At 42.9% G+C, this 26,528-nt stretch overlaps 2 protein-coding genes across 4 annotated transcripts in view; both read left to right on the top strand.

Moving 5' to 3' along the window:
- Positions 1–16,650, top strand: part of LOC140728003 (MICOS complex subunit MIC26-like) — a 31,837-nt gene extending 15,187 nt beyond the window's left edge. For both annotated transcript variants that reach the window (XM_073046082.1, XM_073046083.1), the window contains 5 exons: positions 4,146–4,244; positions 4,912–5,003; positions 11,765–11,881; positions 12,595–12,644; positions 16,087–16,650. In XM_073046082.1, the coding sequence (XP_072902183.1) occupies positions 4,146–4,244; positions 4,912–5,003; positions 11,765–11,881; positions 12,595–12,636 (350 nt within the window). In that variant the 3' untranslated portion in view covers positions 12,637–12,644; positions 16,087–16,650. The remainder of the gene's footprint in view (positions 1–4,145; positions 4,245–4,911; positions 5,004–11,764; positions 11,882–12,594; positions 12,645–16,086) is intronic.
- A 5,708-nt stretch (positions 16,651–22,358) lies between these two features.
- Positions 22,359–26,528, top strand: part of mbtps2 (membrane-bound transcription factor peptidase, site 2) — a 41,687-nt gene continuing 37,517 nt past the window's right edge. For both annotated transcript variants that reach the window (XM_073046080.1, XM_073046081.1), the window contains exon 1: positions 22,359–22,442. In XM_073046080.1, coding sequence (XP_072902181.1) covers positions 22,368–22,442 — 75 coding nt within the window. In that variant the 5' untranslated portion in view covers positions 22,359–22,367. The remainder of the gene's footprint in view (positions 22,443–26,528) is intronic.

Raw genomic sequence — 26,528 nt, 5'->3', positions numbered from 1 at the left:
GCTGTAATTGATCTGGTATTGCGAAATGAACCTGGTCTCAGTGGGAGAGCATTTTGGAGATTGTGATCACAATTCTATCTCCTTTACCATAGCATTGGAGAAAGATAGGAACAGACAAGTTAGGGAAATGTTTAATTGGAGTAAGGGGGAATATAAGGCTATCAGGCGGGAACTTGAAAGCATAAATTGGAAACAGATGTTCTCAGGGAAATGTACGAAAAAATATGGCACATGTGCAGGGGATGTTTGCGTGGGGTTCTGAGTAGGTATGTTCCAATAAGAGAGGGAAAGGATGGTAAGGTACAGGAACAGTGGTGTACAAAGGCTGTTGTAAATCTAGTCAAGAAGAAAAGAAGAGCTTACGAAAGGCTCAAAAAACTAGGTAATGATAGAGATCTAGAAGATTATAAGGCTAGCAGGAAGGAGCTTAAGAATGAAATTAGGAGAGCCAGAAGGGGCCATGAGAAGGCCTTGGCGGACAGGTTTAAGGAAAACACCAAGGCATTCTACAAGTATGTGAAGAACAAGAGGATAAGATGTGAGAGAATAGGACCAATCAAGTGTGACAGTGGGAAAAGTGTGTTTGGAACCGGAGGAAATAGCAGAAGTACTTTATGAATACTTTGCGTCAGTATTCACAACGGAAAAGGATCTTGGCGATTGTAGGGATGACTTGCAGTGGACTAAAAAGCTTGAGCACTTAGATATTAAGGAAGAGGACGTGCTGGAGTTTTTGGAAAGCATCAAGTTGGATAAGTCACCGGGACCAGACGGGATGTATCCCAGGCTACTGTGGGAAATGAGGGAGGAGATTGCTGAGCCTCTGGTGGTGATCTTTACATCATCAATGAGGACGGGAGAGGTTCCAGAGGATTGGAGGGTTGCGGATGTTGTTCCTTTATTCAAGAAAGGGAGTAGGGATAGCCTTGGAAATTATAGGCCAGTGAGTCTTACTTCAGTGGTTGTTAAGTTGATGAAGAAGATCCAGAGAGGCAGGATTTATGAACATTTGAAGAGGCATAATATGATTAGGAATAGTCAGCATAGCTTTGTCAAAGGCAGAACATGCCTTACGAGCCTGACTGAATTTTCTGAGGATGTGACTGAACACGTTGATGAAGGAAGAGCAGTAGATGTAGTGTATATGGATTTCAGCAAGGCATTTGATAAAGTACCCTATGCAAGGCTTATTGAGAAAGTAAGGAGGGATGGGATCCAAGGGGACATTGTTTTGTGGATCCAGAACTGGCTTGCCCACAGAAGGCAAAGAGTGGTTGTAGACGGGTCATATTCTGCATGGAAGTCGGTGACCAGTGGTGTGCCTCAGGGCTCTGTTCTGGGACCCTTACTCTTTGTGATTTTTATAAATGACCTGGATGAGGAAGTGGAGGGATGGGTTCGTGAATTTGCTGATGACACAAAGGTTGGAGGTGTGGTGGATAGTGTGGAGGGCTGTCAGAGGTTACAGCGGGACATTGATAGGATGCAAAACTGGGCTGAGAAGTGACAGAACGAGTTCAACCCAGATAAGTGTGAAGTGGTTCATTTTGGTAGGTCAAATATGATGGCAGAATATAGCATTAATGGTAAGACTCTTGGCAGTGTGAAGGATCAGAGGGGTCCGAGTCCATAGGACACTCAAAGCTGCTACGCAGGTTGACTCTGTGGTTCAGAAGGCATATGGTGCATTGGCCTTCATCAACCGTGGGATTGAGTTTAAGAGCCAAGAGGTAATGTTATATAGGACCCTGGTCAGACCCCTTGGAGTACTGTGCTCAGTTCTGGTTGTCTCACTACTGGAAGGATGTGAAAACCATAGAAAGGGTGCAGAGGAGATTTACAAGGATGTTGCCTGGATTGGGGAGCATGCCTTATGAGAATAGGTTGAGTGAACTTGGCCTTTTCTCCTTGGAGTGAAGGAGGATGAGAGGAGACCTGATAGAGGTGTAGAAGATAATGAGAGGCATTAATCGTGTGGATAGTCAGGGGCTTTTCCCCAGGGCTGAAATGGCTAGCATGAGAGGGCACAGTTTTAAGGTGCTTGGAAGTAGGTAAAGAGGAGATGTCAGGGATAAGTTTTTTACTCTGAGAATAGCGAGTGTGTGGAATGGGCCGGCGGCAGCGGTGGTGGAGGCGGAAACGATAGGGTCTTCTAACAGACTCCTGGATGGCTACGTGGAGCTTAGAAAAATAGAGGGCTATGGGTAAAGCCTAGGTAGTTCTAAGGTAGGGACGTGTTTGGCACAGCTTTGTGGGCCTGTAATGTGCTGTAGGTTTTCTATGTTTAACATCTCCTTGCTGACAATCAACATAGGTGCACCTCAAGCATGAATGTTTGGCCCACTGCTCTGCTCTCTCTACACCATGACTGTGTGGTTAGGTACAACTCAAATGCCATCTAAAAGTTTACTGATAACACAGCTATTGTTGGCAGAATCTCAGGTGGTGACAAAGAGGCATATAGGAGTGAAAGAGATTGGCTGGTTGAGCGGTGTCACAACAACACGCTTGGCATTCAGTGTCAGTAGACCAAGAAGTTGATTCTGGATTTCAGGAAGGGAAGTCGAGGGAACACACACCAGTCCTCATTGAGCAGCCAGCAGTGGAAGGAGTGAGCAGTTTCAAGTTCCTGGATGTCAACATCTCTGAAGATTTATCCTGTGCCCAACATATTGATGCAATTATGAAGAAATCATGACAGCAGTCAGGATGAAGGGTCTCAGCCTGAAACGTTGACTGCTTGTTTTCACGGATGCTGCCCGAGCTGCTGAGTTCCTCCAGCTTGTTTCAACACTTTAGGAGTAGCTTTTTCCATTCAACTATACGATTCCTGAACAGTCCATGAACTCACAAACACTACTTCACTATTTCTGCTCTCTTTTTTTGCACTATATATTTCCTATTGAAATTTACAGTGTATTTTCTGTGCTGCACTGCACTGGTGCCATAAAAGAACAAATCTCACAACATGGGTCAGTGATAAAACTGATTCTGATTCTCATTCTCATGTTAAGGTGCTTTTAACTCTATGTCAAGCTCTTAATGTCGTCAAGTATCAAACCCTTATCTCGAGGTAATTCACTAATTCAAGGTTTCTCATATACACATTTTATTCTGCTTTTAATTTTGGTAGCCTGTGATTTGCTGTGAAATTTTGATAGTCCAGTATCAATATTGGGAATGTGTGTGTTGTTGTGTAGTAGCTTCATAAAGAATCACATGGGCTATCTAAATCATGGCTTTCCTTCTGCACTCTAAAGCCAATTACAAGTGCAATAAACCAAGTAAATGTACATTCCATACAGTAAAGAGGTCAGCTGTCTGCTGTTCCTACCCTTTCTAGTACACAGAAAGCCCACAACTCAAAACTCTTACACAGCAAGTAGACAGACAGACACACGTGTATGGATGGACAGATGTAACAGTCACACGCACACATGCAAAGACAGATGCAGGCGCAGACAGTCATAGTCTGTCTCTCACACTCTCACTCTCTCTCACTCTCACACTCTCTCTCTCTAACTCTCTCATATATTTAGGGTTTACTTGAGACACAATATTTATTCCCATCTTAATGCTAACATACAGAGATTCTCCCATTTTATCTTTCAACACTACATTCTACATGCACTACATAAAGAAGCAAACGAGTAATCAACATGAACCTGATGAAGTGCACCCTTTCTGGCCACTTTATCATTCTGAGCTTAGTTCTTCTGATCAATCCCCTCCCCCCAACAACCCTTCACCAGCTATTTTCCTTCTGTGCACAGAATTCTTCTGCCTTTTCCCTTCTTTTCTGTTTTAAAAAAACATTGGTCGTAAATCCATGAATACAAACATATTCCAAGTGTAAGTGCACTCAAAATCTCATTCTGAATCTATTGGGCTGCCAGAGTGTTGAGGTACCTGGGCCACAATGGATATTGAACCCAATGGATTAACGGTCCCAGGCTCGTCATTACATCGGTAAAGTTGATCTGATGACTTCGAATGCTAATTAAATTCACCTGTGGCAATGTATGGACAGCACAGTATTCATTATCCAGGTAACCAGCAGAAAATGGTTAGATAAAGGAAATATTAAGATGAATAGATGGGTGGAAGTTGTTTTGGTTAAATGCTTTTTTTTATTGTTCCGGCAGATGGCTATACCTTTCTGAATAATCCTCCACCTGGATTCTACCCACGGACTGGAGTCATCGCACTTGCTGGTGTGGCTGGCCTTCTGCTTGCTGGAAGGGGTAGGAACAGAAGGAAGCTTTTGTTTTAGATGCAGTTTGGTGTTTTACCTGGCCTAGCCCATGTGAGTTCAGTAATGAAGTCACAATGGTCAAATTCACAGGCTTCAGTCTGCAACCTTCTGGCACAGGCAAAACATATTGTCTTCAACCCAAAGGCACCTTTGAACTAGAGCCATGGATTGAAATTGTATAAAAAGAACAATTTAGGAGCTAAATGCCCCACCCTGTTCTTCTTTGTCAGATCGTACGACCACCTTGATGCTGCACCAGATCCAGTTAGATATTGAACCAACCAACACAAATACTGCAGGATCTCAGTGGGGAAATGGACAGTCAGGTTGTTGGGTTGAGACAGGGGAAGGAGTGAAGCAAGAGCTGGCAAGTGATAGATGGATCTAAGTGAGGGGGGTGATGGGCTGATGGAGGAGGGGAGAGTGGGGATAGTGACTGAGTCTGCAAGGTGCTGGGTGGAAGTGACGAAAGGCTAAAGATGATGGAATGTGATGGGAGAGGAAGGTGGAGCGTGGAACAAAGAGAGAGAAGTGGGAGGGCAGATGGGAAAATGGGAGAGGGGAACAAAAACCTCTCTAAATAAGAGATTTATTTTTTCTCCACTCTTGTCTGTCATTGGTTTAATTTGAGTATTTTTATTTTGATCTAATTATAGGTTCCCGTGTAAGGAAAGTGTTTTACTCATGTGGGTTTGTAACTGCTTGCGCCTCTCTGTATTATCCTCAACAAACTGTTGAAATTGCAAAGGTGAGTGTTTCATTGGAACCTCAGTTGTACAGAGGTTGTACCTCATTGGGATATTATAACTTTAATAATTAATGTTATGATGTTTAAAGATTGGAATTACTCAAAGATGATTTATACCTGCCTGAGAATAATTTTAATTAGAGTCATAGTGTAATACAGCAAGACAACAAGCTCTTCTACCCGACTTTTCCATGCTGAGCAAGGTCCTACTCACTTGCGTTTGGCTTATGATTTTATAATGTCTACACAATCAACCTTCAGGTTCCTACAGTCCAAAGAATGAAGTCCTAGCCTGCCCAGTCTCGCCCCATAACACAGACCATCAAGTCATGACAACATTCTTTTAACCTTCCTTTGCAGTAATGCTGTTTAAAGAAAGCAGTTAATTAATTAAACCCTTGCAATTATGGATTGTTTAGAACTCCTTTACAGATTTTCCTTTGCTAATACAGCTGTTGGAGGAAAATGCCACTGGGCTGTGTAACGTAATGATCAAAGCATCTGCTGCAGATGTTGGTGGAGGATTGCCTTGCTGGGGAAAAGTCCCTCACTGCTCCTGGAAATGCTGCCACATCCACATCAGTAGATAGCCTAGATGTAGTGAAGCCCATGACAGTATCCATGGGCTGTTGATGAGAATATTTCAGCTAGCTGATTGAACTGATCTGACCAGCTAATCTGCTGCAGTAATCCTGTTTTTACCTTCATCTGACGTAGATGTTGTTGGTAAATCCAGCATTTATTTTCCATCCTTAATGGTCCCTGAACTGAGTGACTTCGACTTTTTCAGGATATGTGTCAAACCTATTGGCTGTGCGTTCCTCACAGAAATAACATTTCTGAAGCATCAGCATTTAATATTTATGAACTTTTTAACAACACAACAGGTTGATCAATACAAGAGGTGATCGGAGGAATGTATAGGAGGGATGTTTTTCATGCAGTGAGTGACGGGTGCATGGAATGCACTGCCAGGGGTGGTGATATCGTCAGATACACTAGGTGGATTTAAGAGATTCGTCTTAGATAGGCACATGGATGAAAGAAAAATGTAGGCTATGTGGGAGGGAAGGTTATAGAGAGGTGATCTTGGGTGTAGATTAAAAGGTCAGCATAATCTAGTGGGCTGAAGGGTCTGTACTGTGCTGTGGAGCTCTGTTTTATGTTCTGTGTTTTTAATTACACAAATTAAAATTTTGTGAACGGCAGAAGCGGGATTTGAACTGCAGTCCAATTACTTCACAAGTGCACCAGGTTATCAGTCTGACGATTAGTTATTGGCCAGGACACAGCTCAGTGGAATTAGAATGGGTGAAGTGTCGAAGGGAGATGATTTCATCATCAAAGACTCCAGCAAATTTCTACAGGTGTTCTGTAGAGAGCATCCTAACCAGTACGGAGGGGCCACTGCACAGGATCATAAAAAGCTGCAAACTCCATCATGGGCACGAGCCTCCCGAGCAATCAGCACATCTTCAAGGAGTGATGCCTCAGAAAGGCTGCATCCATTATTAAGGACCCCCAACAACCAGGGCATGCCTTTTTCTCATAGCTACCATCGAGGAGGAGTCCGATGACACACACTCAACATATTAGGAAAAATTTCTTTCCCTCTACCATTATATTTCTGAATGGACAATTAACACATGGGTAGAGCGTTCCTATGGAACCTTTCTTAAGCCGAAATGGCGTAAAGCGAAGAACCATTAATTTATATGGGAAAAATTTTCGTAAAAGCAAAAATCCTCTTTGTAATGCAAAAACCTTACTAATGTAGGTCTTTTGTAAAAGCGAAGTGACGCAAAGCGAACAATCGTAATGCGGGGGACACCTGTACTCTGCCACACTATTTTTGCTCTCTTTTTGCACTGTTTATTTAATACAAGTTATCTATATATCCAGTATACTTTCTTACTGTCCTTTGTAGGGTTTTTTATTATTATGTATTGCAATGTTGCTGCAAAACAACAAACTTCACGACATGTGCCTGTGATATTAAACCTGATTCTGCTTCTGACTATGAGACCTTAACATATATAACCATATAACAATTACAGCACGGAAACAGGCCATCTCGGCCCTTCTAGTCCATGCCGACGCTTACACTCACCTAGTCCCACTGACCCGCACTCAGCCCATAACCCTCCATTCCTTTCCTGTCCATATACCTATCCAATTTTACTTTAAATTACAATACTGACCCTGCCTCTACCACTTCTACTGGAAGTTCATTCCACACAGCTACCACTCTCTGAGTAAAGAAATACCCCCTCGTGTTACCCTTAAACTTTTGCCCCCTAACTCTCAAATCATGTCCTCTTGTTTGTATCTCCCCTACTCTCAGTGGAAAAAGCCTATCCACGTCAACTCGATCTATCCCCCTCATTATTTTAAATACCTCTATCGTCCCCCCTCAACCTTCTACGCTCCAAAGAATAAAGACCTAACTTGTTAGCCTTTCCCTGTAACTTAGGTGCTGAAACCCAGGTAACATTCTAGTAAATCTTCTCTGTACTCTCTCTATTTTGTTGATATCTTTCCTATAATTCGGTGACCAGAACTGTACACAGTACTCCAAATTCGGCCTTACCAATGCCTTGTACAATTTTAACATTACATCCCAACTCCTATACTCAATGCTCTGATTTATAAAGGCCAGCATACCAAAAGCTTTCTTCATCACCCTATCCACATGAGATTCCACCTTCAGGGAACTATGCACCATTATTCCTAGATCACTCTGTTCTACTGCATTCTTCAATGCCCTACCATTTACCATGTATGTCCTATTTGGATTATTCCTACCAAAATGTAGCACCTCACATTTATTAGCATTAAACTCCATCTGCCATCATTCAGCCCACTCTTCTAACAGGCCTAAATCTCTCTGCAGGCTTTGAAAACCTACTTCATTATCCACAACGCCACCTACCTTAGTATCATCTGCATACTTACTAATCCAATTTACCACCCCATCATCCAGATCGTTAATGTATATGACAAACAACATTGGACCCAATACAGATCCCTGAGGCACACCACTAGTCACCGGCCTCCAACCTGACAAACAGTTATCCATCACTACTCTCTGGCATCTCCTATCTAGCCACTGTTGAATCCATTTTACTACTTCAATATTAATACCTAACGATTGAACCTTCCTAACTAACCTTCCGTGCGGAACCTTGTCAAAGGCCTTACTGAAGTCCATACAGACAACATCCACTGCTTTAATCTCATCAACTTTCCTCGTAACGTCTTCAAAAAGTTCAATAAGATTTGTCAAACATGACCTTCCACACACAAATCCATGCTGACTATTCCTAATCAGACCCTGTCTATCCAGATAATTATATATATCATCTCTAAGAATACTTTCCATTAATTTACCCACCACTGACATCAAACTGACATGCCTATAATTGCTAGGTTTACTCTTAGAACCCTTTTTAAACAAAGGAACCACATGAGCAATACGCCAACCCTCCGGCACCATCCCCATTTCTAATAAAATTTGAAATATTTCTGTCAGAGCCCCCGCTATTTCTACACTAACTTCTCTCAAGGTCCTAGGGAATATCCTTTCAGGACCCGGAGATTTATCCACTTTTATATTCCTTAAAAGCACCAATACTTCCTCCTCTTTAATTGTCATAGTTTCCATAACTTCCCTACTTGTTTCCCTTGCCTTACACAATTCAATATCCTTCTCCTTAGTGAATACCGAAGAAAAGAAATTGTTCAAAATCTCCCCCATCTCTTTCGGTTCCACACATAGCTGTCCACCCTGATTCTCTAAGGGACCAATTTTATCCCTCACTTTCCTTTTGCTATTAATATAACTGTAGAAACTCTTAAGATTTATTTTCACCTTACTTGCCAAAGCAACCTCGTATCTTCTTTTAGCTTTTCTAATTTCTTTCTTAAGATTCTTTTTACATTCTTTATATTCCTCGAGCACCTCATTTACTCCATGCTGCCTATATTTATTGTAGATCTTCCTCTTTTTCGGAACCAAGTTTTCAATATCCCTTGAAAACCATGGCTGTCTCAAACTTTTAACCTTTCCTTTCAACCTAACAGGAACATAAAGATTCTGTACCCTCAAAATTTCACCTTTAAATGACCTCCATTTCTCTATTACATCCTTCCCATAAAACAAATTGTCCCAATACACTCCTTCTAAATCCTTTCGCATCTCCTCAAAGTTAGCCTTTCTCCAATCAAAAATCTCAACCCTGGGTCTAGTCCTATCCTTCTCCATAATTATATTGAAACTAATGGTATTGTGATCATTGGACCTGAAGTGCTCCCCGACACATACGTCCATCACCTGGCCTATTTCATTCCCTAACAGGAGATCCAACACTGCCCCTTCTCTAGTCGGTACCTCTATGTATTGCTGCAAAAAAACTATCCTGCACACATTTTACAAACTCCAAACCATCCAGCCCTTTTACAGTATGGGTTTCCCAGTCTATATGTGGAAAATTAAAATCTCCCACAATCACAACCTTGTGCTTACTACAAATATCTGCTATCTCCTTACAAATTTGCTCCTCCAATTCTCGCTCCCCATTAGGTGGTGTATAATACACCCCTATAAGTGTTACTACACCTTTCCTATTCCTCAATTCCACCCAAATAGTCTCCCTAGATGAGCCCTCTAATCTATCCTGCCAGAGCACCGCTGTAATATTTTCTCTGACAAGCAATGCAACACCTCCTCCTCTTGTCCCTCCGATTCTATCACACCTGAAGCAACGAAATCCAGGAATATTTAGTTGCCAATCACACCCCTCCTGCAACCATGTTTCACTAATAGCTACAACATCATATTTCCAGGTATCAATCCATGCTCTAAACTCATCCACCTTTCTTACAATGCTCCTAGCATTAAAATAGATGCATTTAAGAAATTCTCCACCTCTTACTCTCTGTTTATCCCTAACGGTACAAACAACTTTATTATATTTTTCTTCCTTCTCCCCTTCATCTTCAGTCTGAGCACTCCGCTTCTCTATCACCTGCCTATCCTTCCTCACACACTGTCTACTAGCTTTCTCTATTTGTGAGCTAACCTCCTCTCCCCTAGTCTCTTCAAATTGATTCCCACCCCCCAACCATTCTAGTTTAAAGTCTCCCCAGTAGCCTTAGCAAATCTCCCCGCCAGGATATTGGTCCCCCTGGGATTCAAGTGTAACCCGTCCTTTTTGTACAGGTCACACCTGTCCCAATGATCCAGAAACTTGAATCCCTGCCCCCTGCTCCAATCTCTCAGCCACGCATTTATCCTCCACCTCATTCCATTCCTACTCTCACTGTCACGTGGCACAGGCAGTAATCCTGAGATTACTACCTTTGTGATCCTTCTTCTCAACTGCTTTCCAAACTCCCTATATTCTCCTTTCAGGACCTCTTCCCTTTTCCTACCGATGTCATTAGTACCTATATGTACCACGACCTCTGGCTCCTCACCCTCCCACTTCAGGATATCTTGGACACGATCAGAAACATCCGGAACCCTGGTACCAGGGAGGCAAACTACCATCCGGGTGTCCTGATCGCGTCCACAAAATCGCCTATCTGACCCCCTAATTATCGAGTCCCCTATTATTAAAATTCAAGATGGCTCCCGCTGCACTCCTGTTGTGATCCTACGACTTCCTTCTCCAAACGAAAACCGATTCAGGATTTCTGCCCGTTTTAAATCTTCCCCTCTTCACTGCCTGCCATCACACGCCTGCACAGTCCCGCTTCTCTTAACTCTGATGAGAATAAGAAAATTCAAGATGGCTCTGCCACACTCCCATTCTGATCCTCCGACTTCCTCCTCCAAAACATGTAGGAGAAGAATTCGGCCATCAGGTCTGCCCTGCCTTCAATCATGGTTGATTTTTTGTTAAGGGCGCCAGAATATTCCAGCTCGGGACATTGGAGTTTGGAATTCAATTCCAGCACCATCTGTACGTTCTCCCTGTGACCACGTGGGTTTGCTCCCGCGGTCCAAAGGTGCACCAGTTAGTAGGTTAATGAGTCATTGTAAATTGTCTTGTGATTAGGCTTGGGTTAAATAGGTGGGTTGCTGAGTGACATGGCTCAGTGGGCCTGAAAGCCTGTTTCACTCTGTATTTCTAAATAAAATAAATAAATGTTTTAAATATCCATTATCTCGCCTTTTCCCCATAACCTTAACCTCCTTACCAATCAGGAGCCTATGACTTAGTCTCTGCCTTAAATATACCCAGTTACTTGGCCTGCATTGCTGTCTGTGGCAATGAAATTCCACAGATTCACCACCCTCTGGCTGAAGAAATTCCTCCTTATCTCTGTGCTAAAGGGCTATCCCCTTATTCTGAGGCTGTGCTCTCAGATTCCAGTCTGTCCTAATGGAAATGTCTACTGTATCCATAACTTTCATTATCCAGTGAAATCATTCAGTAAGATTTGAGGTAAAAGGAACAGCCGTGAGCAGTGGGACAGGAGGGTTGATGTTAAACGCAAGGTGTGGTGAAAGCATGAACAGAGATTAATGGGCTGATGCACCATGTTCTGTGCTGAATACTCAGCCGTTTCTACTTGATCTTTTTGAGATGCCACTGAGAGTTTTGATTCACAGCTAGTTAAAGACACTGTGTAACCCTGGTCCAGAGCAGAGAGGGAAGGCAATAATTTATTTTTAAAAATCAATATAAGTACTAATGTCATGATGATTTGTGATACGTAGATAAGGTATGTGCTAATTACTGTGCTTTCCTCAGGCAACTGGTTCATCACTTTATGAATTGTCCATGCAAACATATTTAACAATTGAATCTCTGTGGAAGAAATTCAGAGATCAGAAGCCAGAAGCTTCCCCAATACCAGGGAATAGTCAGGTACTGCCGCTTTTTCTCTTATCCAGGCTGTGATGCACCCAGGTATGTCCTCCTGTTTCTAAACATGAGATTCTGCAGATACTGGAAATACACAAAAAGTGCTGGAGAAGCTCAGCAGGTCAGGCATCATCTGTGGAAGGGAATAAGCAGTTGACGTAATGGGCCAGGGGTCTCAGCCTGAATTTGAAACTGCTTATTCCCTTCCATAGATGCTGCCTAACTGCTGAGTTCCTCCCATTTACTTTCTTTACAACCTGATGCTTATACTCCATAATATGTTAGAAAAGGTTTGTACGACACCATGTACTGCAGAGATAGATTTGTAAAGAATGGTATTGCACCACATCTTGTTCAGATAGAGTGACTCATTGTGAAGCACTTGCATTGCAGCATATGTCTATACAGATCAAGGATTCATTAAATACTCTCACCTCTGACACATGGATTCCATGTCCACTAACACCGATTTATTGTCACATAATGAAAGAATCGCCCAACTCTGACCGACTGTACAGATGGTTTGTCAAACTTAACTCCATTTCCCTACACACATCATGCAGAAGTACGCATCTCTACAAACTACTTCAAGAAATGGTATGCAAGACAATGGTGCTTAATGTTAACTTCATATATGGATGATGACTATTTAAACATTATTTATGTTTGTTCTACAACTCTTTTTAAAAAGCATCTATTGACAATTTTTTTTAAAGGTTACCAAGGTTCAAATATCAGATGCAAAAAGTTCCTCTTAAAAGTACAGGTAGGCATCATGTGTTTTTCCCTATCCTCTAACGATGGCATTGAATACTGCCTGACAGCACTCATGGAGAGAGCGAAAGGGGGGAGATGGAGCTTGCTGGGAGAAGGGGAGGCTGGTAGGTAATGTGGTGACAATTACCACATTCAGTTGTTGGAATTTGATAATTAAGAAAGGTGGTGAGTGGAACCAGATAAGGGAGGGATGATGGTCAGGCATAATTACTTTATTGCCAAGTGTACCAAGATAGAGTGAAAAGCTTTTGTTTATGTGCTATCCACACATAATCACATCAAGTTAGTGCAAAAGGACAGTAAAAGAATTGAAAATACTATTACATTTGCAGCAAGTGCAATGCACAAAGACAAATAAGGTTCAAAGACAAGTGAAAAGGACAATGGGGGATTTCCAAAGCAAGTAGATTGGGAAAATCAGCTTGGAGCTGAATCCCAGGAGAGGGAATTTGTAGAGTTTCTATGAGATGGCTTTTTAGAGCAGCTTGTGCTTGAGCCCAGTAAGGGAAAGGCAAATCTGGATGTGTGTTGTGTAATGAACCACATTTGATTAGGGAGCTAAAGGAACCCTTAGGAGACAGTGATCATAATATGATAGACTTCATCCTGCAATTTGAGAGGAAGAAGCTAAAGTCAAAGTATCAGTATTAGAGTGGAGCAAAAGGAGTTTCTGGGAGAAATTTGTAAGATAGATGCATCTCAAAGAAGAAAAAGTATTCTAAAGACAGGATGGCGTAACTGTGGCTAACAAGGGAAGTCAAAGACAGCGTTAAAGCAAAAGGGTATGCTATATTTTTACAATATAGTAAAAACTAGTGGGGATTTAGAGGATTGGGAAGCTCTGAAAAACCAACAGAAGGCAACCATAAATACCATTGGAAGAGAAAAGATGAAATATGAAGATAAGCTAGCCAAAATAATATAAGAGGATATCAAATTTTTTTCAGATATATAAATATGAATGAATATTGGACTGCTGGAGAGGTAGGAATGGGGGACAAAGAAATGGCAGACAAATTCAATAACTGTGTTGCATCAGTCTTCACTGTGGAAAACACCAATAGGATGCCAGAAATTTGGGAGCGTTAGGACAGAATTGTGAGTAATTGCTGTTTCTAAGGAGAAGGTGCTTGGAAAACTGGAAGATATTAAGGTGTATGTATCTCAGATGGACTATACCTAAGAGTTCTGAAAGAGTAGCTGAAGAGATTGTGGAAGCATTAGTACTGATCTTTCAAGAATCATTAGATTCTAAAACATTTCCAGAGGACTGGAAAATTGGAAATGTCACTCCACTCTTCAGGAAGGGAGGGAGCCAAAAACAGGAAGTTACAGGCCAGTTAGCCTGACTTCAGTGGTTGAGAAGATATTGGAGTTCATTATTGAGGTTTCAGGGTACTTGGAGACATGATAAAATAGGCCAAAGTCAGCATGGTTTCGTTAACTTGAAACCTTACCTGACAAATCTATTGGAATTCTTTAAGGAGGTAACAGACAAGGTAGACAAAGGAGGGACAATAGATGTTAAATTTTCAGAAGGCCTTTGACAAGTGCCACACATGAGGCTGGATTCCCAAGGGTTGAGTCAGTGGTGAGGAAGGAAATGCGATGTTTGCATTCATTTCAAGAGCACTTGAATATAAAAGCAAGATGTAATGTTGAGACTTTATGAAGCACTGGTGAGGCCTCACTTGGAGTATTGTGAGCAGGTCTTAGAAAGGATGTGCTGACATTGGAAAGGGCTCAGAGGAAGTTCGCCAGAGTGATTCCATGAATGAATGGGTTATCGTAAAAGGAGCGTTAGATGACACTGGGCCTGTACTCACTGGAATTTGGAAAGATGAGAGGGGGAATCCCTGAAACCTATCAAATGTTGAAAAGCCTGGATAGAGTGGATGTGGAGTGAATGATGGGGGAGTCTGGGGCCAGAGGACACATCTTCGGAATAGAGGGATGTCCATTTAGAATGGAGATGAGGAAGAGTTTCTTTAACCAGGGGAATATGTGCAATTCATTGGGTGTATTTGAGGTGAGGCTGATAGATTCTTGATTGATCAGCCATGATGAATAGTGGAGCCCACTCGATGGGCTGTATAGCCTAATTCTGCTCCTATCTCTTATGTTCTATACAAGAGCCCATGATAGTTCAGGAAAAATACTAGCATGGATAGAAGAACGGTGGACTGGGAGGAGGCAAAGAGAGAGAATAAAAGGAGCCTTTTTCTGGATGGCTGCTGGTGACTAGTAGTTGTTGTTGGAACCACTTCTTTTCACATTATATGTCAATGACTTAGCTGACAGTATTGATGGCTTTGTAGTTTGTGAACGACCCAAAGTTAGGTGGAGGGGCAGGGTACATTGAAAGAAGCAGGGAGGCTGCAGATGAACTTGGATTAGGAGAGTGGCAGGTGGAATATAGTGTAGGGAAGTGTATGATTATGTACTTTGATAAAGTAATAAGAGTGTAGGCTATTTTGTAAATGGGAATGTAATTCAGAAATCAGAAGTGCAGAGACTTGGGGTCCTAGTGCAGGATTCCCAAAAGGTTATCTTGCTGGTTGAGTCGGTAGTAAGGAAGGCAAATGCACCGTGAGCATTCATTTTGAGAGGGCTAGAGTGAATAAGCAAGGATGTAATGCTGAGGCTTTACAAGGCATTGGTGAGGTCTCACTTGCAGTATTGTGAGCAATGATGGGCCTCTTATCTAAGAAAAAATGTGCTGGCATTGGAGAGGGTTCAGAGGAGGTCCATTAGAATGATCCTGGAGATGAAAGGATTCATGTAGGAGGAGTGTTTGGCTCTGGGCCTGTACTCACTGAAGTTTAGAATGAGGGGGGATCTCATTGAAGCGTTGAATATTAAAAGATCAAGTAGACATGCAGAGGACGTCCAGTTGTGATGGAATGGTGGAGCAGACTCGATGGGCTGAATGGCCTGATTCTACTCCTATGTCTTATAGCTGTGATGAGGTAGATTCAAAGGTCAAGATTTTGTGCTTATGGTATGAGGCTCGCAATAGTTTTATAACAATGGCAGAGAATGGTATGTGTTCTCAAGCTGTTCTATCCTCTGCGTGACAGAAGAGGAGAGAAGACAAAGTGATTAGGGTGAGAAGGATCTTTAATTAGGTTGGCAGCTTTCTCCAAATAGCGGGAACAAGTTGGGGGAGAGGATAGGAGACCCAGTGGTGTAAAAACGTGCTGGCGATAGGCCTTTTTCTATGTGCTGCTTTGTCTCTGCCCATCAACCATCAGCTGCTGTCCCCCAACTCCATCCCTCCCTCCATTCCTGACAGCTGACTGCATCTTCCCATCATCCCCTTTCTCACCTGGTTCAACCTATTACTTACCCCCACCCCCTACCTCTTTATACCAGTAGTCCTGATACCGGGTTTCAATCTTATACAATTGACCACTCTTTTACCTCCACAGATGTTACCTGACCCACTGAGTTCCTCCCGCAGATTGTTTATGGCTCCAAATTCCACTATCTACATCCCTTGTGTTAAGAGCGCCCCAGAGCTTCAGGCAGTGCCAGCCAGAGGAGACAGACACCTCCACCACAGGTGGTTGACAGAAGCCCAACTCTCGCCTCTCCTGCCTTACGAGCAGAATTCTTCAACATAATTTCTCCCTAATACTGATGGCCCTACAACCTCCAGCAAGTGTTCTGTGGCAGACAAGTGTCAAGTGAAACTGGGCTTTCCAATGTCACCGGAATCATCCTCACCCTGGCACCTAACTTGGAAAGAACTGTCTGATACTTTCGTAAAGATACTGACCCCAAATTATTTTCTGATAGGTGGACTAATTTAAATGGTTTATTTCAAGGAACAGAGCTATGAGTGAAGCAGTATTTCTTGTGAAGCAAAATAAGCCTGAATGATTGTTGTTCAATTAATCACACTTTATTGATGAGTTAAATAATCAGAAATTTATTTTTGCTTGGAAATCTGTATATTCAATATAATCTAATAAAACACAATTAAAGATCAAGTAATATGGGTGAATATTTTGTGTGATAATTGCATGTGCACCCACGGTCAACTTTGAACCTGTCTGTGGTGCTGTGAGGCAGTGGCCCCACTATAATACCTGACTGGGTGAGTATAACTTCAAAGATACAGAAGCAGTCCTTGCTTGGTCAGGGTAAAGCAGTCTTCTCGACTGTGGCCTGTTCGCCATCTGTATCATTCATTTCCTGCACTATACACTGGAGGGTACTCGCTCAGGACCACCGAAATCCATAATCTCTATGTCCAAGGGACAAGGAGAACGGGTGTAGACAACAGCACTGCATACACAATCTCCTCTGACGCCACCGTTGCTGGCCAAATCAAAAATGATGAATTGGCATACTGTATAGGAGGGAAACATGAGGAAATCTGCAGATGCTGGAAATTCAAGCAACACGCACAAAATGCTGGTGGAACACAGCAGGCCAGGCAGCATCTATAAGGAGAAGCACTGTCTATGTTTCGGGCCGAGACCCTTCGTCAGGACTAACTGAAAGGAAAGATAGTAAGAGATTTGAAAGTAGGAGGGGGAGGGGAAAATGCAAAATGATAGGAGAAGACCGGAGGGGGTGGGGTGAAGCTGAGAGTCGGAAAGGTGATTGGCAAAAGGGATACAGAGCTGGAGAAGGGAAAGGATCAAGTGTAAGGGCAGGTGTAGCACTTATTCCGCTTACATCACCAATATATAAAAAGCCACACTGAGAGCACCGGACGCAGTATACCTCACCAATATATAAAAGGCCACACTAGGAGCCCTTACACTTCCTCCCTCACCACCATTCAGGGCCCCAGACGGTCCTTCCAGGTGAGGTGACACTTCACCTGTGAGTCAGCTGGTGTGGTATACTGCGTCCGGTGCTCCCAGTGTGGCCTTTTATATATTGGTGAGACCTGACGCAGACTGGGAGACCATTTTGCTGAACACCTACGCTCGGTCCGCCAGAAAAAGCAGGATCTCCCAGTGGCCCCACATTTTAATTCCACGTCCCATTCCCATTCTGATATGTCTATCCATGGATCCATGGCCTCCTCTACTGTCAAGATGAAGCCACACTCAGGTTGGAGGAACAACACCTTATATACCGGCTGGGTAGCCTCCAACCTGATGGCATGAACATTGACTTCTCTAACTTCCATTAATGCCCCTCCTCCACTTCTTACCCCATCCCTGACATATTTAGTTCCTCCCCCCCTTTTATCTATTTATTTATTTTCTCTCTCTCTTTCTGCCCATCATCCTTTGCCTGCTCACCATCTCCCTCAGGTGCTCCCCTCCCCCTTTCTTTCTCCCTAGTAGGACTCCCATCTCATGATCCTTTCCCTTCTCCAGCTCTGTATCACTTTTTCCAATCACCTTTCCAGCTCTTAGCTTCATCCCACCCCCTCCGGTCTTCTCCTATCATTTCGCATTTCCCCCTCCTACTTTCAAATAGAACCATAGAACATTTCAGCACAAAAACAGGCCTTTTGGCCCTTCTTGGCTGTGTCGAACCATTTTTCTGCCTAGTCCCACTGACCTGCACCTGGGCCATATCCCTCCATACACCTCTCATCCATGTACCTGTCCAAGTTTTTCTTAAATGTCAAAAATGAGCCCACATTCACCACTTCATTTGGCAGCTCATTCCACACTCCCACCACTCTCTGCGTGAAGAAGCCCCCCCCCCCCCATGTCCCCTTTAAACTTTTCCCCCTTCACCCTTAACCCTGGCCTCAGTGGAAAAAGCCTGCTTGCATTCACTCTATCTATACCCATCATAATTTTATACACCTCTATCAAATCACCCCTCATTCTCCTATGCTCCAGGGAATAAAGTCCTAACCTATTCAACCTTTCTCTGTAACTCAGTTTCTCAATTCCCGGCAACAGCCTTGTAAACCTTCTCTGCACTCTTTCAACCTTATTAATATCCTTTTGTAATTAGGTGACCAAAACTGCACACAATACTCCAAATTCAGTCTCACCAATGTCTTAAACAACCTCACCATTACATTCCAACTCTCATACTAAATATTTGATTTATAAAGGCCGATGTACCAAAAGCTCTCTTTACAACCCTATCTTCTTGTGACACCACTCTCAGGGAATTATGTATCTGTACTCCCAGATCCCTCTGTTCTACTGCACTCCTCAGTGTCCTACCATTTACCTCGTATGTTCTACCTTGGTTTGACCTTCCAAAGTGCAATACCTCACACTTGTCCGTATTAAACTCCATCTGCCATTTTTCAGCCCATTCCTCCAAATGGTCCAAATCCCTCTGCAAGCTTTGAAAACCTTCCTCAATGTCCACTACACCTCCAATCTTTGTATCATCGGCAAATTTACTGATCCAATTTGCCACATTATCATCCAGATCATTGATATAGATGACAAATAACAATGGACCCAGCACTGATCCCTGTGGCACACCACTAGTCACAGGCCTCCACTCAGAGAAGCAATCCTCCACTACCACTCTCTGGCTTCTTCCATTGAGCCAATGTCTAATCCAATTTACTACCTCTCCATGTATACCTAGCGACTGGATCTTCCTAACTAACCTCCCATGCGGGACCTTGTCAAAGGCCTTACTGAAGTCCATGTATACAACATCCACTGCCTTCCCTTCATCCACTTTCCTGGTAACTTCCTCGAAAAACTCTAATAGATTGGTTAAACATGACCTACCATGCACAAAGCCATGCTGACTTTTTCTAATAAGTCCCTGTCTAATCCAAATACTTGTAGATCCTACACGAGGAAATCTGCAGATGCTGGAAATTCAAACACACAAAATGCTGGTGGAACACATTCCAGGCAGCATCTATAGGAAGAAGCAGTGTCAAAGGGTCTCGGCCCAAAACGTCGACAGTGCTTCTTCCTATAGATGCTGCCTGGCCTGCTGTGTTCCACCAGCATTTTGTGTGTGTTACTTGCAGATCCTATCTCTTAGTATTCCTTCCAATAATTTACCTACTACCGATGTCAAACTTACCGGCCTATAATTTCCCGGCTTACTCTTTGAATCTTTTTTAAACAACGGAATTACATGAGATATCCTCCAATCCTTCGGCATCTGACCCGTGGATATTGACATTTTAAATATTTCTGCCAGGTCCCCTGCAATTTCAACACTAGTCTCCTTCAACATCCGAGGGAATACCCTGTCAAGTCCTGTGGATTTATCTACTCTGTTTTGCCTCAAGACAGCAAGCACCTCCTCCTCTTCAATCTGTATAAGTTCCATGACCTCCCTACTTGTTTGCCTTGTTTCCATAGACTCCATTCCAGTTTCCTTAGTAAATACAGATGCAAAAAACCCATTTAATATCTCTCCCATTTCTTTTGGTTCCATACATAGCCGACCACTCTGATCTTCAAGAGGACCAATTTTATCCCTTACTATCCTTTTGCTCTTAACATACCTGTAGAAGCTCTTAGGATTAACCTTCACGCTGACTCCCAAAGCAACCTCATATCTTCTTTTAGCCCTCCTGATTTCTTTCTTAAGTATTTTCTTACTCTTTTTATACTCCTCAACCATCTTATTTCCTCCCTGTTTCCTATACATGCCATATATCTCTCTCTTCTTTATCGGAGTTCCAATATCTCTCGAGAACCAAGGTTCCTTATTCTTATTCACTTTGCCTTTAACCCTGACAAGAACATACAAACTCTGTACTCTCAGAATTTCTCCTTTGAAGGCCTCCCACTTACCAATCACATCCTTGCCAGAGAACAACCTGTCCCAATCCACGCTTTTTAGATCCTTTCTCATTTCTTCAAATTTGGCCTTTTTCCAGTTTAGGACTCAACCCGAGGATCAGATCTATCTTTATCCATGATCAAGTTGAAACTAATGACATTATGATCACTGGAACCAAAGTGTTCCCCTACACACACTTCCGTCACCTGCCCTAACTCATTTCCTAATAGGAGATCTAATATTGCATCCTCCCTAGTTGGTACATCTATATATTGATTTAAAAAACTTTCCTTAACACATTTCACAAACTCTTACCCATCTAGACCTTTAACAGTATGGGAGTCCCAATCAATGAGTGGAAAATTAAAATCCCCTACAATCACAACTTTCTGTCTCCTGCAGTTGTCTGTTATCTCTCTGCAGATTTGCTCCTCCAATTCTCGCTGACTATTGGGTGGTCTATAATACAACCCTATTAATGTGGTCATACCTTTCCTGTTTCTCAGCTCCACCCATATGGCCTCAGTAGACAAGCCCTCTAATCTGTCCTGCCGAAGCACTGTTGTAATATTTTCCCTGCCTAGCAATGCCACCCCCTACCCTTCATCCCTCTGCCTCTATCACGTCTGAAACATCAGAACCTTGGAACATTGAGCTGCCAGTCCTGCCCCTCCTGTAGCCAAGTTTCAGTAATGGCTATGACGTCATAATTCCATGTGTCAATCCAGGCCCTCAGCTTATCTGCCTTTCCCACAATACTCCTTGCATTGAAATATACACACCTCAGAAGATTGTTACCACCACACACAACCTTACTATTTGTGACTTTGCATGAACTACTATCATCATTTATTTTTACCCCCGTTCCACTATCTACTCTGGCACTCTGGTTCCCATCCCTCTGCAAATCTAGTTTAAACCCTCCCCAATAACACTAGCAAACCTCCCTGCAAGTATATTGGTCCCCTTGTAGTTCAAATCTCTTTCCTTTCAGTTAGTCCTGATGAAGGGTCTCGGCCCGAAACATCGACAGTGCTTCTCCTTATAGATGTTGCCTGGCCTGCTGTGTTCCACCAGCATTTTGTGTGTGTTGCTTGTATAGGAGGGAGATTGAAAGGCTGGTTAAAATGCCGATCTCTCACTCAATGTTGGCAAAATCAAAGAGCTGATTATCGACCACAGCATCCATCATCAAGGCCCCCACTTTCCAGACCATGCTCTCTTCTCACTTCTACCATCTGTCAGGAGCCTTAGTTCCCACAATTCCAGGTTCAGGAATAGATACCATCCAATATTCCTGAACCCGGATTAGCGGTCGGAGCAGTCTGGGGAGAGGCCGGAGACTGGGAGCTGCACTTCGGGTAAAGGCTGCAACACCGGCCGGGGTCTAGTTGTGCATCTATTTGTCACTCATGGTTACCAGCTGCAGTGGAGAACACTCATTTTCAAAACTGAAAAGGATTAAAAATGAACTAAGGAGCACCATGGGTCAAAACAGATTGAACAATTTCACTCTAATGAGCATTGAACATGAACTTCAGCGTGAAATAAACATTTCCAGTATCCTCAACAAATTTGCTCATGCTAAATCTAGAAAATCTAACTTTTAAATTGTAGTTTTGTTACTTTTGACATTTGAAATTGATACCTACATGTAAGTAATACTATTACTGAAGTGTACTGTATTATCTGGCTGTAGAGCAAATGAAAAAATTGAATTACTTTACTATGCAAGTAAATAATTTACGTTTACTTATGTGCATTTTTCTAAATTTAGGGCCCCTTTATAACACATACTACAGGCCCCGCACTAGCTTAATCCGGCCCTGATTTTAGGTATAAAATTACTGTACATCTATATAAAACCTTTAGATCTCCCTTACCAACATGGCCACCACCTTGGTCAGCTGGCACTTTACCAACATGGCGGGCCGGACGTAACGCTCCGTAACAACATGGCCGCCGTTGGGTGATGTCACCTCCTATTTGGCTGGTCATTTCCGGTGTGATGGTGCCGGCAGCCGCTGTTTTGGGCCCAGTGGGTTTTTGGTGTGTGCTGTGTCTTGTCGACTCGGTGTTTAAGGTGAGGCGGGTGGCCGCGAATCCTGTCTCAGTCACCACGGGCACGGCAGGGTTGCAGCCCCTTTTCTGCTGTCCCGCACCAATCCCTGGAACATCACTCTCCCGTACCTATTCCTCCGTGACCCGCCCTCCCTAGCACCCACTCAGAATCTCATTATCGACTGCATTGACCCACCCCACCTGTCTCACCATCCTTCCACACTAAGGGAGTAGCTCAGATAGGATCTCGGTTGCGTCTGCACCATTTGGGCCGAATAACCTGTTTTCTTGCTGTATGACGCTATGACCAGTCCCTCGTGTAACCTTGGTGGTCTTTCATCCACGTGCAGGCTGGGCAAAACAAGTCATTCATTCCCTGTGGCACAGCGGCTGAGCAGGTAGAGCTGCTGCCTCAGCTTTAGTGAACTGTTCAATACCAACCTCTAATGATGTCTGTATGGAGTTGGTATGTTCTCCCTATCATCACAGTGGGTTTCTCCCACATCCCATAGCCATTCAGATTGGTAGGATAACTGGACACTGTAAATTGTCCCTAGTGTGTATATGAGGATTAGAATCTGGGAGGAGAATGTGGGCAACGGGATTAATATAAATGACTGAATTTCATCTATTTGCAGATAATTTCTCATACTGTGCACTGATGAACACTCAGGTCTTTAGAAATGCTTTTGTAGCCTTTTCTGGCTTCACGCATCTTTACAATTCTTCTAAGGACTTAAAGTTCTTTTGCACATCAACAGATCTGTCTTGAGAGGAGCAGGCTCTGTGAGTAGCCTGACTTGGTGTCTTTTTTATAGGGCAGGGCATTTCTACAACCCACACATCCAATCTCATCTCATTGATTAGAACACCTTATTTCAAATAGCTTTTGTAGAAGACATTACCCTAGAGGCTCACATACTTTCTTGAACTTTGAATGTGATGTTTAAATGGTATATTCAGTATTGACAAGAAATACAATTGTTTTTGTGTGATTAGTTTAGGCAGATTGTGTTTGTCTATTATTGTGACTTAGATGAAGATCAGACCACATTCTGTGAGTAATTAATGCAGAAAAACAGGTAATTGCAGGGGCTTCACAAACTTTTTCTTGCAACTGTGCTATCCTTCTCAATCCATTCTTCTGCATTCACCCCGTAACCATGAGATACAGGAGCAAAATTGGGCCCTTTGATCTATCAAGTCTACTCTGCCATTTCACCATGGCTGATCCATTTTTTCTCTCAGCCCCAATCTCCTGCCTTTTCCCTGTATCCCTTCATGCCCTGACCAATCGAGAATATATCAACCTCTGCCTTAAATACACGTAAAGACTTGGCCTTCACAGCCACAGTAACAAATTCCAGATTCACCACTCTTTGGCTAAAGAAATTCTTCCACTCATCTCTGTTCTAAAAGGACGCCCCTCTACTCGGAGGCTGTGTCCTCTGGTCCTGGAGTTTCCCACCATAGGATACATCCTCTCCACGGTCACTCTATCAAGGCCTATCACCATTCGACAGGTTCCAGTTAGGTCACTTTTCATACTTCTGAATTCCTGTGAATACAGGCCCAGAACCATCAAATGCTCTTCATGTAACAATCCGTTCAATTGTGGAATCATTTCGTGAACCTCCTTTGAATCTCTCCGGTGTCAGCACATCCTTTCTAAGATAAGGGGCCCAAACTCGCTCACAATACTCCCAAGTGAGGACTCACCAGTCCTCTATAAAGCCTCAATGTTACACCCTTGCTTTTATATTCTAGTCCGCTTGAATTGATTGCTAACATTGCATTTGCCTTCCTCGTCACAGACACAACCTCCAAATTAACCATTAGGGAATCCTGCACAAGGACTTCCAAGTCCCTTTGTGCCTCAGATATTTGAATTTTCTCTCCATTTAGAAAATAGCCTATCTACTCCTTTATTTCTTCTACCAAACTGTGTAACCATACACTTCCTGACACTCCATTCCCATTCCATCTGCCACTTCTTTGCCCATTCTCCTGTAGCCTCTCTACTTCCTTTTTGGCATGCATTTTGTTTTATCTCCTGTTGTAATTTCCAGGCCATATCCTTACTATTGTTTGAGGGTATATTTATAACTCCCATCAGGGTCTTTTTACCCTTGCAGTTCCTTAGCTCTACCCACAATGATTCAACAGCTTCCGAGCCTTCTTTCTAATGATTTGACTTAATAATTTTTTACCAATAGAGCCATGCCATTCACTCTGCTTTCCTGCCTGTCCTTTTGATACAATGTGTATCCTTGGACATTAAGCTCCCAGCTATAATCTTCTTTCAGCCATGAATCAATAATGCCTACAACATCATACATGCCAATCTGTAACTGTGCTGCAAGTTTATCTCCCTTATTCTGTATACTGCATGCATTCAAATACAACATCTTCAGTTCTGTGTTTACCCTTTTTGATTTTGTCCCCCTTTTACATTGCAGCTCATCCTGTTGACTGCAATTTTGCCCAATCATCAGCTTCTCCATTTGTTTGATTACACATTGCCGCTGTTTGTAAACCAACTACCTCATCCTCAGCACTATCACTCCTGTTCCCATCCTCCTGCCAAATTAGCTTAAACCGTCCTGAACAACTCTAACCAACCTGGCAATAAGGATAATCCTCTAATGGATAACCCTCCCGGGTTGAGATGGAATCTGTCTCTTTTGTACAGGTCGTACCTTCACCAGAAGAGATCACAATGATCCATAAATCTGAACCCCTGTCCCCAACACCAGTTCCCTGCCATTTACCTGCCAAGTCATTCTGTCTTGCCCTCACTAACCTTTGATACCCTTACTAATCAAGAACCTGTCAATCTTTGCTTTAAATACACCCAGTGACTTGGCCGCCACAGCTATCTGTGGCAATGGACTCCACAGATTCTCTACCCTGTGGCTAAAGAAATTCCTTTGTTCTAAATGGATGTCCCTCTATTCTGAGACTCTGCCTCTGGTGTCTCCCCCACTTCTGGGAAACATCTTCTCCACATCCATTCTATCTAGGTTTTTCAATATTTGATAGGTTTAAATGAGATCCCCGTCATTCTTCCAAACTCCAGCAAGTATAGGCCCAGAGCCATCAAATGCTCCTCATCCATTAAGTTTTTCATTGCCAGAATCATACTTATGAACCTCCTCTGGGACCTCTCCAATACTAGATCATGTTTTCTTGGATAAGGGGCCCAAAACTCACAGTACTCAAGTGTGGTCTGACCAGTGCTGAATCAATAATAAGTTGATAAAGGGAGCAAAGTAGAATATGAGTTGACTTGTGAGAAACATGAAAACAGGGTAAGAAGTTTCAGTGTAGGTGAGAAAGGAGAAGATTAGCAAGGGCAACTTTGTACCCTTTAAGGAGGAACAGGAGAGCTTATAACGGGAGATAAGGAAATGGCAGAGAAATTAAACAATCCCTTTGTGTGTGTTTATTAAGGAAGACACAGAAATCTTCCCTGACATACAGGAGAGCCAATTATAGAATTACCACTGAAGAAGTTAATGGTAATTTCGAATGACTACAGTACTGTGCAAAAGACTTAGGCATGTATCTATTGGTCGGGTGGCTAAGACTTTTGTACAGTACGGTATTTGTCAATGTGGAGCGGAGAGCTGTAAACCTGGTGGGACCAAAGAATGTTGGGAATGGCAAGAGTAGAGCGCCGTGGGATTTCTGGTAGAGGAGTACCGGGGCGGGGGGACGCAGGTGCAGACACAGGCAAGATCATTTGATTCCAAACAATTGGTTTATTGATCATTGAATGTTTCTGATGTTTCTTGCACCCTTCCCGTTTTCTGAACCTTCTCCCTGTCCCTTTCCCACTCTCAGTCCTCAAAAGAGACCCATATGAGAATCGGGTTTATCATGAAATGTTATTATCATGAAATTTGTTTTTTTTTGTGGCAGCAGTGCAGTGCAATACTTAAAATTACTACAGCACTGTGCAAAGGTCTTTGGAATCCTAACTGTGGATCTGTGCCTGAGACTTTTGCACAGTGCTGTATATCCCAGAGTTGTTAAAGGTGACTATGGAAATAGTGAATGCTGAGATTATCAACTTGCAAAGCTCTATAGATTCTGGGATTGTTCC

This window comes from Hemitrygon akajei, chromosome 5, assembly GCF_048418815.1.
Source record: "Hemitrygon akajei chromosome 5, sHemAka1.3, whole genome shotgun sequence".
Lineage (NCBI taxonomy): Eukaryota > Metazoa > Chordata > Chondrichthyes > Myliobatiformes > Dasyatidae > Hemitrygon > Hemitrygon akajei.
This window is presented reverse-complemented; position numbering and strand designations above follow the sequence as displayed.